Genomic DNA, 14,507 nt, shown 5'->3' with positions numbered 1-14,507 from the left:
ACACTGTACATTTATTTTATGCATCTTTTCATACACACACACACACACACACACACACACACACACACACACACATCTTGGGTAAATGCATGGGTAGTCTTTTTTTCACGACCACTCCACTTGGACACAGAAAGGTTTCATCAGCTCTTCCCTTTCTCCACAGCATACACATAGGTGTTCCATGGGCCGCAGGTCACAGTCTTCACGTGGAGCTGCTGATCTACAAAGTATTCCACACGGCAGGGGTGATCCAAGCTGGCTGTGTCCTTGTGGCCAAGCTGTCCATATTTACCTAAAATGAAAGGAGCCACTCCACTGGCTTTCCTGCTTCTCCCCTCCAAGGATGGAAAACATCCCACTTAACCGAAGTGCTGCTTAAGCCTTGCCACCCTGCAGGCAGAATGCTGTTCCAGGCCACTCTGTATCTCAGCTGTGATGCTCAGAGCAGTAATTCGTTTTATCTTGAACCAGTACCAAATTATAAGCTGCTTCATAAATGTGTTCCCTTAAGGCAAAGTCTTTCAGAAACATAGCTGGGACGTATAGGTAGTGTCTCTGCTTTGCTGCTATCTAGTTACCTCCCCGTGTGCCTAGATGTGTCCCAGCATCAAGAAGGGAATGCACAGCCTCCTAGGTCGTCTTTCCAGAAACCCTCTGAGGCTCCAACTGCCATTGTTCTGCACAGCACTCCAGTATTCCCTTCCCTGAGGGGAGGCATTACAACAGCAATGGTTTACTTACCCCATCCCCATGTGTAGAGCTCCCCTGTTCCTACAAGGGAAAGGAGAGTCAATAAACAGTTTTGGGAAAACCTGATCTCCACATGCAAGAAAAAGAAACCAGATCCATGCCTCATCCCTCATTGCCGTCAAGTCAGAAAGAACTCACAACTGACCTTTTGGTGAGTTTCCTAGACTGTAAAGCACACAGGAAGACACTGCCCATCATTTTCCTGCTGGTGGATTCAAATCACCAGAGAGGCACTGCCTTTGGGTTAACAGTGCAACTCCCTACAGACTACATCACAGAGCTTCCTACATTCAATAAGGCAAATGTGTACAGAACAGACTTCATTAGCTGTTACCAGGGACTGGGGGGTGGGGGTTTAGGAGGCGTTCATAGTGATGGTGATTCTGTACTGATAAAGGGCAGGGTTGCACAGCCTAGTATTATTGTAAGAATTGTCAATAAATTGTACACGTATAAAAGCAGAAATGGAAAAAAATTGATTGATGGGGAGTTCTGGTGGCCTAGTATTAAGAAGCTGTGCTGCAATCCCGAAGGCATGTGGTTCGAGGCCACCAGCTGCAACATAGGAGGATGGGCAGTCTCCCCGGCAATTAACTGCCTCTGAGAAATCTCCAGAAGGTAAGCTATGGGTTGGTTCCAACTACGGTACACAACAACAACAACAACAGAAACATTTACAACCACCCAAACAAGGAAGGAAGGAAGGAATCATGTACAGCCAAAACACTCAGGAAATCTGGTTCCTTGGTTTGGAGGTTTAGGGTCCCAGGATTAGCAGGATAGCCCAGCTAATTACCCTAACAATGTGTCAGTGTTTCTGTCCTACCTCCCAGTTGATTGTATAGTGCCTGGGGTCTTAAAAGCTTGCATCCGTCCATCCAGAACAATTACTGGGCATAATCTACATTTACAGCAGCAGAAGGAACTGGATGGTTATCTCTGAACGACTGCCTCCTTTCCCATCACAGGACGTGGATGATGTCAGGCTACCAATACTGAATGTTCTGACTAGAGTCATGATCAAAAGAGGGAAAATGCAAAACAAGGTTTCAAATTCTCATGGAATCTAGCTTTTCTGGAGCCAGAGGAGTTGGATGAACTCCTGAAAATATTGCCCTGGGGTAGTCTTTAAATGGAAAATATCTTGTACATTATTTTTTTCCCTCCCCCCCTTTTTTTAATTAATTTTAATGAAAGTTTACAGAGACTTAGGGTTTCCAGTCATTCATTGCTGCACTTTTCTCACTGCTCACCCCCCCATTCACTCTTCTCCTTGAAAAGTAAAATTTTCATTGTTATGCAATCCCTCCTCACAAGTCCATTTGTACATTATTCTTAAAACCAGACAATAGTAATTAACCTAATAAAGAATGCTTGCCTTGAACACTGCTCTTTTAAAATCTATATGAGATCAAACTGACAGAAGAACTCAAAAGATAGAAAACTTTAGGAGCAGGGAGTTAATGTGAGTGAAAACTCCCTAAAGGAGGGTGAAATGGTTGTGCAACTCAGTATAATCAGTGTCAACTCTGTTCATGTGAACATTGTTGATCTCGTGTATGTTCTGCTGTGTATATTCGACAACAGTTAAATTTAAAAAAAAATTAAACATAAGGAGTGGATGTCACATTGCAAAGCATCTTTTTGCCTGGCCGAATGCAACTCACGACTTAAAGGGTTTTCATTCCTGTTTAACAACTGTTTAACTACACTTGGTATGGTAAAGAGCTTGAAGAGAAAAATAAGTTGACCTCCCTATGCTGACCTGTGTCAGCTGGTGAACCTGAATCTCAGAGCCTCTAAGTTCAGGCGTCCCCAAGAGCTGGTGTAGGTGTAGTGTGGGGAACAGTTCTGCCCATGTGTGGAGGACAGAGAATAGCAACCTCCTTCCACGCAGGGAACCTGAGCCTGCCAGACTCGGGGGTCATGGCCCAGGCCCATCATAAATAGGCTTCTTGCTGAGGCAGCTACTAAGTTTATGCCAAAGATGCTTCTGATGACAGTTTGGGGGCTGACCACCTTCCTGCAGCCACCAACCAGCCGGCAGGGCGGCATGACTGCCTGCTGCTCCGGAACCAGCTGCCCAGCCCTACTCACGTGTCACCACAGCGGTGTGTTGGGAGCCACAGCTGACCTGGACAGCTTCTGAGCCCATGGGGAGATCCAGCAAGGCCGGGAAGGGCTGGACCGCGATGAAGGGGTCAGAGCCTTCACCTTCACCCCCAGCGGCTCCCTTCACTCCAGAATCATCCTGGGTTGGCCTGGAGGCTTCAGAGAAACAACAAAAGTAATGATAATGGTGGTGAAGAGCACTGTCCTCCTAACCTTTAACACGAACTTGTGTAATGTTCATGATGGCTCAATGGGGCTCGGTCACTTCAACCCCCATAATCTAGAGAAGCACTGGAGTTGTGTCCTGGGGTCCCATGGATGCCACATATTCCTGGGCACTGAAGCTCTTGGGTCACCACATGGTGAGGACATGGGAGTGACGGGAAAGACCTGGGACCACCACTGTGGGAGTCAAGGGTCCTTACCCTTCCCTTCAACTGCCAGGCTTCTGGAGGGCAGGGCCAGCTGTCCGAATTCATTCCAGCCCCAGATATAAATGTCCCCAGTCTCTGAAAGACAGAAAGGGAACTCATTAAGCAGGCTGAACCCCTTTCCACCTCCTATGTCCCCTACACCCGTCCATGTCCTCTGACCCCGGCCCCTATAGGCTCCCAGGTGTTGTGTGATGGAACTCATAGCTAACCCTCCAGCAGGTTTTTAGCGACAGTACATCGCATGAGAGGACACTGCCCATCCGCCCCCTGCAGAGCAGCTACCGGAGTCAAACACATGCCTTTGGGATCGCGGCGCAGCTCCTGACCACCAGGCCACCAGAGTAGCCTAAGGACACAGACCTGCCCTGCCTAAGGTGGCACTTCAGGCAAAGGTGGCCAGTTGGGCCCCAGTGGCCTCCTTAGCCTCCTGTCCTTTCTTCTCAATACTATCTTTTTAAAAAAAGGTTTCATGCCGGAAAGAGGACCTGCCATTCTTCGATTTTGCTAATAATTTATACTCATACACCACCCCCCGTACCCCCAACTCTGGAATGTATCCCTGGACGTTCTCCAGTCGTATCCCTTTCAGATCCTCAGAGTCCTCCTTTCTTTAACCCATGCCACCACTGGTCGTGCTGCTGCCTCTTCTTGAAGCTCTCAATTCCTCTGCTTTACGAAAATTACAACACTATGTTTTTTTTGTCAGAGTAATGACCTTACTGTTAAAATTTTAGTTGTGAGTTTTCTAACTTGTATTTGTATTTGTGTGTGTGTGTGTGCACGCGCACGTGCACGCTGTCGACTTGGATCAGACTGGCTCAGGAGGAGATTGCCCCTCCTTCTCCAGAGGAGCATCTGGTAGATTTGAACGCGCGCCTTCGGGATTTGCAGTGCAGCTTCTTGCCACTGGGCCACCAGAGCTCCATGAGTTTTCTAATTTTTATAAAGCATGTAATCATATCAGTGTTGTAACCATTTTTCAAATTGTTATGTGCCATCAAGTTGCTTACAACTCATAGTGACCCTATGTACTATAGCCCTAAACACTGCTCTATCCTGAGCCAACTTCATTGTCTGACACACCTGCCCCCACTACCCCAGTCACTGAGTCAGTCCATCTCATCCAGGGTCTTCCTCTCTTGTGCTGTCCCTCCACCCTCCCAAGCATGACATCCCTCTCCAAGGACTGGTCTCTTCTTGCAACATGCCCAAATTATAATTTAATTTGCATAACAGCCTTTCAAAGTATCTATTTTATTCATGAGGGAACAAAGGCATAGGGAGATTTAGAGCAGTGTGACAACTGGAGCCTAAAAAGTCTGTTTTACAGAGTGTGGGCTCCAGGCTCTACTCTAAACTCCAGGCCTCGAACTCCCCCACTCACACTCCTATACCTGTAACACTCCCCACCAGGCTCTGTCTGCATCCCTCTCTTCCTTCCATCCCAGTAGTTCTCATGACTGGCTACCACTTCAAGCCCAGAACATGAGAATATGGTGGGGCGAGTACAGGCTAGGGATGTTTTTATAGACCTAGCAATCTGAAGTTGCAACCAGGCTGACCACACAGCGCTGCTCGTAGTCTAATCACAGATCCTCCCAAACCTCATCTGCTCCCTGCCCCATGCTCCCTGTGACGGCTCCACAAAGCACCCCCAGAGAGAGCTTCTCCAGCAGCCTGGGAAAAGGCACCTCCCCACCTGCCAGGGCCATACATACAACACAAAATGAGCGCTCAATCGGGTGCTGGGGGCACCAGTTGTGGCACCTTCAGAGAGTCACACTTGTCAGTGGGCATGTGGCCACCTGAGCAAGAGGTAGCCTTCTCCAAGCCCTAGGTTCTGCTGCCCATGCTGCCCTACACACTCCCCTGGGGCATAGTTTACAAAAAGTCTCAAGAGACGGCAGATGGATGGGAGAGGTAGTGAGACTGGCAGCAAAGAGAAGACAGATGGGGGTAGAGGTGGGCATGGAGAAAAGTGCAACAATGGAAATCCAAAATCTCTGTAAATGTTCATTAAAATTAATTAAAAAAAAAAAAAAGACAAGACAGACAATCTCAAATGTCCATGTCAGCTTGGGTAATGGCGGTGGCAGAAAGGGTGGGTTTGAGAGGCATCTATCCACTTCCTGTCATTCCAACTCCTGGCATCCCCATGTCTGTCAGGGTAGAACTACACCCCACAGAGTTGTCAATGGCTGTGGCCTTTAAGAAATAATTTCTTTTGAGGTGACTATCTGTGGATTAAAAAAAATCATTAATCTTTCAGTAGTCGAGTACTTAATTTCTGTCACCCAGGGGGTCCTGAGAGACACTGAAACCCAGTTAGTCAAATCTTTTCCAACTTATAGTGACCCTGTCAGGCAGACAAGACGCCCTACAGTTTCTCAGGCACAGTGGTAGAGAGTTGCGCTGCCATCCCCCAAACTGGCAGTTCAAATTCACCTGCTGCTCCGCGGGAGGATGGGCAATCTCCTCCTTTGCGATTAAAATGCCTCTGAAAACCTGCTAGAGGGTCAGCTATGGGTCCGTCCTGACTCTATGGTACACAACAACAGTAACAATCGTTATGGGCGGAGAGAACCACGTGTTTCTTCCATGGTGGTGGGTACTAACCACTTGCCTTTCACTCAGCAGCTCAGCATATACCATCAGGCCTCCTGACGGCTATAAAGAGCCATAAATGACTGAGCTGATGAGAGATGTGAGATGAGCTTGGAAGGAAGCAGGATTAAGCCATCTAGCAACACTGGAAAGGAAGGAAGGCGGCTAAAATGGGAGATCCACAGATTGAGAGTTTGTCTGGAGAAGGGCTGGGTCACTCACCACTCAAGCATACAGAGTGCCAGCCGCCCGCCGCCACCTCCGCCATGGGTAGACCCTGCAGCGCCTCCAAAGGCCTTGGTTTCGACTCCGCCTCCAGGGTGCCATGGCCCAGCTGTCCATGCCTGAGCAGGGGGACCCCGTCAGCGAAGCCAGCTCACAGGGAGCCCCTGCCCTGCCTCTCGTGGTCACTCTCGCCCGGCCCAGAGGCACTTACACCTGGCCACGCCCCCTCACCTGCCACCGCCCCAGGAGAAGACCTGGCCCGCGATACCCAGCATCAAGGCGTGCTCCACGCCCAGCTCCAGCTGGCGAGCGCGCAGCTCTGGGGCCAGGGGCTTGAGGAAGGGCAGCCGACAGGTCACATAGGCGCAGGCGCCTGGCAGCAGAGGCAGCCGCGTGGACGGGACCTCAGCGTCCGGCCCGAGGTCCCCCTCAGCCTCCGGCTCCAGGACCTGCGCCCACAGGGGCTCCCCGAGCGCGGGCGAGCTGGGCGCCCAGACCTGCAGCTCCGCCCCGGGCCCCGCCCCCGTGCGCAGGACCACGAGCGCCACCTCCGAGGCCCAGGCGTCCGCGCAGCTGTCGACCACGCCGCTCACCGAGCCCGACAGCAGCATGCGGCCCCCGCCTGCGGAGGACAAGTGCGGGGTTAGGGCCGAGAACCGGACCCGCGGGAAGTCCAGACCGGGGCTGGCTGGCGGGGGTCGGGAGAGGGGCGGGCACGCTCACGGGTCACCAAGGCGGTGTAGCTCCAGCTGGCGCTCACGCGGCAGATTTCCGCACCCGGCGCCCGCAGCGGCTCGGGGCTGGCCACCATCCGGAACCCGGGCGAGGAGCCCAGCTCCTGCTGGAAGCCGCAGAAGCCGAAGCCGAACCAGGCCCCGGGCCGCTCCTCCGCCATGCCCGGCCGGCGCCCTCTGCTGGCCGCCTCCTGCAGGGGTGAGCCGCAACCTAGAGTTGGGCTTGGAATCCGGGAAATTGTTGCCAAGGACGAGCTCCTTTATGCAGCACGGGCGAGCCTCTGGCCTTCCAGGGTCTGCAGCTGCTTTATCTGTAAACTAGGAGAGAATAATAGCCTTCTAAATGAGTCGGTTGTTGGGATTGTTAACAGCTTCAGCAGCCAAGAAATCAAAAGACAAATTGCTGTAAAGGACCTCTCCAGAGGACTGAAGAGCCGCATTATCAGTGTGGAGACTCAGGTGTGCCTTAGTGGAGACTAACCAGGCCGTAGGATTTGCCATTATTTGCTATACATCAGAAAGCTGGACAATGAGTAGGTATGATAGGAGAATTGATGTCTTTGAGCTGTGGTGCTGGAGAAGAGTATTGAATATACCATGGACTGCTAGGAGAATATACTTGAATATACTTGGCCTACCAATCCCAAGGTGGTATAGCATTGGTCTGTGCATTCCTGTACAGAGGTAACTCGTGGTTGTTGTGATGCTGAACACTGTGACACTGATGTGCTGAATGTGATAATGGTCACCCATGGCGGACAGTGTTTGCTGGAGCTTCCCGATTAAAACAAGCCTGGAAGCAGGAGTGGCATCCACTTCCGAAATGGCTTGCCTCCGGAAACTCCGAACAATGCTCAGGCCTTTTATTCATAGGGTCACTATGAGTCATCTATGACTCAATGGCACCTAACAACAACACAACAACAACTAGGAAAACAAGTTCATTCCAGAGAGGGTGAAACCAGAATGCTCCTTGGAGGCAAGGAGTTTGAAACTTTTTCTGACTTACTTTGGACATATTGCAAGGGGGGACTAGTCCTTGGAGAGGGACATCATGTTTGGAAGAGTGGAGGGACAGTGTACAGGACGAAGACCCTCAATGAGATGGATTGATTCAGTGACTGGGGTAATGGAGGTAGGTGTGTCAGAGAGAATGAAGATGGATCAAGATAGAGCAGGGTTCAGAGCTGTTGTAGCTATGTAGCTATGAGTTGCAAGCAACTCGATGGCATATAACAACAGTGAGTTGGATGAACTCTGATGGCCTAGTGGTAAGAAGCTGTGCTGCAATTCCAAAGACACATGGTTTGAATCCACCCACCAGCTGCTCTGTCACCCATGTGACTGCTTCTGAAAACCCACTGGAGGATCAGCTGTGGATCAATTCTGATTCCACAGCACACAACCACCACGATTTGGTTAGGAATCTGTGGTCTACTTGGTTACTTATCAAACTGCTAACAGGTGAGCGCTTGAATCCACCACCTGCTAGCAGGAGAAAGATGAGACCATCTTCTGTGGTTAAGGTCTACAGCCCATGGAGCCTGCTTTGAGCGTGCATTGACTGGATGGTGATGGGTTTTGGTTTGGTAACAAGTCCCAATCAGACTCCAGGGCAGGGAATCCTAACTAGCAAACCCAACCCCTTTACCAGGTAATCAGTGATTCATGGCAGCTCCACGTGTTACAGAATATAAACCTTCATTGTGCCTTCTTGCCTGTAATCTTTACTGGAGTAGATCACGCCATCTTAATTCCATAGCCAACGGTGGGGTTTGAACCACCAGCCCCTGTTTGTGGTCGAGGGCAAACTGTTGTACCACCCAAGGACCTTCTCTAACCTCCAAACAAGAGTCCTCTCCATACACCTTTGCTGAGCTCCAACCTTTTCTGAGGCCCTACCTCAGGATATAGGAGGAATATTGTAAACTAATTGGAGTTCTGTACTGACTGGTGGCTTTCCTGTAATTGATTCTTGTTGGTTTAAGTTCAGCATGCCAGAAAGGTGCAGGAAATCTAAGTTACACTAGAATCCGACCTCTAACTCTGCCTTTGTTATGTCTGACACATCCCACGTAATCTTGTGAACTAGCTGGAATTGTCCTCTTTTTATAGAGGAGGTAATTGAGACTTTAAGAGAAAGTAACTTCATATAATCACACAACTGAGATGGCAGAGGTAGAGGGCTGAACTTCAGTCCATATGCAGACATGTGGGAGTGGAAAGCAGTAAAGAACTTGGTAGGCAGGACCTGTATGGGTTACCAAGTGCCCCACCTCTGCATCTAGCAGTAGCTCTCTGTCCTCATCACTTAATCTCTTTTTTTTTAAATTTATTTTTTTTTAATATCACTTAATCTCTTAATCCTATCAGGGTCTTTAGTTTTAAAAGGAAGTGGTGATTGTACCTACTTCATAGTATTTGGCCAAATAATATAATCAGTGTTGAGAAAACTGTGATAAACACATGGTAAGTATTAGTTTATTAAATCTAGTACTTAAAATTGACATGATGGCCATGGGTATTACTAGTTTTTTAGGGAGTTCTGGTAGCCTAGTGGTGAAGCAGTGCACTGCCAGCTGAAAGGCAAGCAGTTCAAATCCACCTGCTGCTCTGTGAGAGAAAGATGGGCAATCTACCATTTACAGTCTTTGCAAACACACTCGATGGTCAACTGTGAGTCAGTTCTGACTCAGTGCACGTAACATATTGACAAAAGAGTAAATAAATCTGTCTTAGAAATAGTGCAATCAACCTACAACAGATAAAACAGATGAATGAGACCAGCTAAGAATCAAATCCCTATGCACATCCAAAAAAAAGCTTCTCTAACAGGGTAAAGAGGGAAGCCACGGACTGAGGAGAAATATTTGGTAACAGCTTGTCTGACACAACCCTGCTTGCTGAAACTGAGGAGGACCTAAAGCACTTGCTGTAGAAGTCAGGGACTGCAGTCTTCAGTATGGATTGAGACTCAATATCAAGAAAACAAAGATTCTCACCACTGGGCCAATTGGTAGCATCATAATGGATGGTGAAGAGATTGAGATTGTTCACAGTTTTGGTTTGCTTGGATCCACAGTCAATCTTGGTATCAGCAGCCAGGAAATTAAAAGACGTATTGTGATGGGAAAGTCTGTGGTTAGAGACCTCTCTAAAGTGCTGAAGTGCAAAGATGGTAAGTCTGGAAACTAAGATGCACCCGATACATGCCATGGTCTTTGCAATCACTTGCTGTGCATCAGAGAGCTAAAGACTAGGGATGATAGAATGAGAATTGATGACTTTGAGCTGTGGTGCTGGAGAAGAGTATTGAATATGCCATGGACTGCTAGGGAAAAAAACCCAGATTTGTCCTGGAGAGGGTGAAGCCGGGCTGCTCCTTGGAGGCAGGAATTCTGAAGCTTTGTCTGACATACTTTGGACATGTTGCAAGGAGGGACCAGTCCTTGGAGAGGGACATCATGCTTGGGAGAGTGGAGGGACAGCGAAGAGAGAGGCAGACCCTCGATGAGATGGATTGATTGAGTGACTGAGGTGTGTCGGAGATGGGATGAGATGGTGAGATTGGCACAGGATAGGGCAGAGTTTAGGGCTGTTGTACATAGGGTCACTGTGAGTCATAGGTGACTCAACGGCACATAACAACAACAATGGCATGTCTGATAAGGGACTTGCATCTAGAATTTACTGAATACTTGAGCACCACAACAAGATAAAGATAAACAAACCAACTGCAAAATGGGCACTGGATATGAACAGACACTTCCCCAAAGAAGACATTCAGATGGTGAACAAACACATGAAGAAATGTTCAAAATCCCTGGCTCTAAGAGAGATGCAAATTAAAACAACTATGAGATATCTCACCCCAGTCAGAATAGCAAAATTTAACAGAACAGCAAGCAACAAATGCCAGCGAGGTCGTGGAGAGACTGGAACTCTTATTCACTGTTGGTGGGAGTGTAAAATGGTACAACCACTATGGAAAGCAGTACGGCACTTTCTCAAAAAGTTGTAAATAGAAATACCATTTGGCACAGCAATTCCACTACTGAAAATATACCCTAAAGAAACCAGAACTGCCACTCAAGCAGATATATACACACCTATGTTTATTGCTGCTTTGTTCACAATAGCAAAAGAGTTGGAAATAGTCCAAGTGCCCATTAACAAACGAATGGATAGAGAATCTGTGGTATATTCACACCATGGAATATTATGCTGCATGAAAAACAACTCATGAAATATACAAAATGGGTGACCCTGGAGGACATTTTGCTGAGTGAAATATCTCAGTCACAAAAAGAAAAATACTGTATCATGCCACTGTTATAGAACAGGACTGATATGGGGGTTGAGGGAAGCTAAGAAAAGAGGGGATAAATAATGTACACGGCATTGAAACAGAGAACTGTATAAAAGGAACATGATTAGGCATTATTGGCATGACAAGAATCCAGAATAAGAGCTGCATAGTAAAGTGGTGGTGGTGGGATGGAGGACAGGGAGGAAAATGTGTAACAATGAATGGAAATTAAAAAAGAACATGTCCAAACCTGTTACTACCAAATATTGTATACATTTTCTAAAAAAAAAGGCAGGGAGATTAAAAAAAAAAAAAAAAGGAATGCAATCAAAATATGAGTTCATCTACTTTTTTAGACGTCCCTGGAACATTATGCTTGGAAAAGTAGAGCGCCAGTGAAGGAAAGACAGACGTTCAATGAGATTAATTGACTCAGTGATGGCAATAGTGGGCTTAAATACAACAGAGATTGAGGATGGCACGGCTGTGTTCTGTTAGACACAAGGTCTTAAGTCAGAGCCAAGCCAGCACACACACACAGTCCTAGGGGTCCCTGGATGGTATAAAAATAGGCATGTTTGCTGATTGAAAAGTTGGAGGTTTCAGTGAGCTCTGGTGGCCTATTGGCAAGACGCTGCACTGCAATCCCAAAGGTACGCGGTTCAAATCCACCAGATGCTTTGCTGGAGAAGGAGGGGGCAATCTCCTCCTGTACCAGTCAGATCTGATTTGATGGCACACGTAAAAAGAATACAATAAAAATAAAAATTAAAAAATTTTTAAAAAAGTTGGAGGTTTGAGTGCCCAGAGGCACCCCTAAAGGTCTGGTATTCCACTGGAAAATCAGCAATTGGAAACCTTTTTGAAGCCCAGTGCTACTGTGACACACAGGTCATCATGAGAGCAAATGGACTGGATCATACAGGCACAAACCTCAACAGGACCTCTTCCAGTCATCTGTTCTTTCAACATGGCTTTACTCCGGACCGGTAGGGCAGATATCTGCGTCCATAGAGCTCACTCTTGAACGGGGAGACTGGTGATTATAACTGCAGCGCCATTTTCTCAGAACAGCATGTTGATGGGAGAGAATCCTGGATCGCAGGCTCTCCTCCGCGTGTACTCCCAACCCAACAGAGCCTCTGACCTTGATCCTGACCCTGCACCTTCCGTTTCCTCAGGTGAGTCCTGGTGGGTAGGATCGAGGAAACGCCGGGGTGCAGAGGGGCATCTGCAGAGCACCTCAGCACTTTAGTGGACACAGCCAAGGAAGAGAAAAAGTTCAAGAGGCGCGCCCTGAGCGAGGCGGCCGATTGGCTGCTGCAACCTCATCTGGGCCAATTGCTGGCGAGAGCAGTGACGTCAAAGGGGGAATCGAGGTGCTGCCCTGCGGAGAGCCCTCCTTAGAACTGATCCTTTAGGATCGGAGGCCTACCTCGGGCGGAGGGGACCTGTGAAATGGAGCGAACCGCCTATGGACGCGGACCGCAGGACATGCCCTGCATGGTCTCCGCCCCCGCAGACACTCGTGGGACCGTGGAGCTCAGTTCAACCCATGTTACAGTTCGGGTTGGAACCTCGACCTAAGGGATTGGCAAAGAGCGGTCCCTCAGATGGTAGACCCCGCCATGTTTCAGGATGGGACGCAACCCCGCCTTGCTAGGGTCAAGCATGACTGATACTGAAACAGGAAACGGCTCGTGCTCAACTGGCTCTATCTGCCATTGGTGCAGGACCTGTCACTTATTTCTGTCAAACCAATGAGCTTCCAGCTAGATTTAATGCTGAAAGTGGGAACAGGATCTCAGCATAGAGGCCAGGCTTCCATCCAACTGGTTCAGCTATAAGAGGTGCATCGTGTTTCCCTTGAGGGTTGGAAATAGCCTGCTTACCACAGGGGCGCATAAGTTCAAGCTGCTCGGAAGGAATTGGAAGATATAAGGCCCCAGAAATTGATGGAATACCAATTGACATATTTCAACAAACAGATGCAGCCCTGGATGTGCTCACCAGGTTATGCCAAGAAATTCAGAGGATAGCTACCTGGCCAACTGACTGGAAGAGATCCGTATTTATTCCCATTCCTAAAAAAGCTGATCCGACAGATTGTGGAAAGTATCAAACAATATCACTAATATTACATAGAGGCAAAATCTTGAAGATTATCCAAAAACAACTAGAAAAATGTATCAACATAGAACTGCCAGAAATATTAGCTAGGTTTAGAAGAGGCCATAAGGATTTATCATTGCTGATGGGAGCCGGAACTTGGCTAAAAACAGAATACCAGAAGGATGCCAGTTTCTGTTTTATCAGCTATGCCAAAGCATTTATTTGACTGTGAATAACAACAAATTGTGGCTAACATTAAGAATGGGAATCCCTATTTTCTGGAATAGAAAAAAAAAAAAAAAGAATGGGAATCCCAGGACACTTGATTATGCTCATGCAAAACCTATCCCTAGGCCAAGAAGCTATTGTCTAAACAAAGAGAACATTGGATGGTTCAAAATCAAGAAAGAAATGCATCAGACATGTATCTTATTGCTATACCTTTTCAATCAATATGAGTAGGTCATTCAGGAGACTGGAACTTATAAAGAAAAATGTGGCATCAGGATACGAGGAAGACTCATAAACAACCTGTGTTATGCAGATGACATAACTTTGTTTGATAAAATTGAGGAGTTGAGCATTTGCTATATTTGGCATGGATTACATCTCAATGTCAAGAAAACAAAGGCTCTCATCACTGGGCCAATGGATGGCGAGAAGATTGAGGTTAACAATTTCATTTTGCTCAGATCCACAATCAACACCTTTGGCACAAGTGGTCAGAAGCCAAGGTGCATTCTAAAAATCTGCTGTCAGGTACCTCTCTAGAGTGCTAAAAATCAACAGTGTCTAGAGACTAAGGTGCACCCAGTCCAGGCCATGGTCTTCTCAATTGTTTGCTATGCATCTGAAAGCTAGATAATCACTAAGGATGACAGAAGAAAAACTGATGCCTTTGAACTGTGGTGCTGGAGAAAACTGAACTTTCAAGAGAACAAACTGGTCTGCCCTAGAGAGGGTGAAATCGGGTTGTTCCTTAACAAGGATTTAGGAAAAATCCAGATAAGCATTTTGAAATTCCATCTCACTTACTTTGGGCATGTTGCCAGGAGGGATAAGTCCCAGAAGGACATCATGCTTGAAAGGGTGGAGGGACAGTGTAGGGATGAGATATACTGACACACATGGACTGTGGCAATGGGGTGAGGTGTGTCAAAGGCAGCGAGGATGGTTCAGGATAGGGCACGGTTCAGAGTCACTGCTGCTAGGAGTAATAGTCGACTC

The 14,507-nt window shown here is 47.7% G+C and overlaps 1 protein-coding gene across 1 annotated transcript; it reads right to left on the bottom strand.

Moving 5' to 3' along the window:
* Window positions 1-140: 140 nt before the first annotated feature.
* On the bottom strand, window positions 141-7,020 carry RCCD1 (RCC1 domain containing 1). Its single transcript, XM_006885160.1, has 7 exons — window positions 6,849-7,020; window positions 6,357-6,747; window positions 6,123-6,244; window positions 3,301-3,371; window positions 2,848-3,070; window positions 742-771; window positions 141-292 (listed from the first exon to the last, which is right to left on the bottom strand). The coding sequence occupies exons 1-7, from the start codon at window positions 7,018-7,020 to the stop codon at window positions 141-143; spliced, it is 1,161 nt and encodes a 386-aa protein (XP_006885222.1).
* Window positions 7,021-14,507: the final 7,487 nt, after the last annotated feature.

This window comes from Elephantulus edwardii, unplaced genomic scaffold (genome assembly GCF_000299155.1).
Source record: "Elephantulus edwardii isolate Elephantulus edwardi_28Jun2011 unplaced genomic scaffold, EleEdw1.0 scaffold00041, whole genome shotgun sequence".
NCBI classification, from domain to species: domain Eukaryota; kingdom Metazoa; phylum Chordata; class Mammalia; order Macroscelidea; family Macroscelididae; genus Elephantulus; species Elephantulus edwardii.
This window is presented reverse-complemented; position numbering and strand designations above follow the sequence as displayed.

Bases quoted from the DNA above. Each gene is read 5' to 3' on its own strand.
- RCCD1 (XM_006885160.1), bottom strand. From the start codon at position 7,020: ATGGCGGAGGAGCGGCCCGGGGCCTGGTTCGGCTTCGGCTTCTGCGGC. The intron at 3,372-6,122 runs GTGAGTGACCCA...TCTGTCTTTCAG, and splicing joins GCACTCTGTATGCTTGAGTG to AGACTGGGGACATTTATATC. The intron at 293-741 runs GTAAGTAAACCA...CTTTCATTTTAG, and splicing joins GCTCTACACATGGGGATGGG to GTAAATATGGACAGCTTGGC.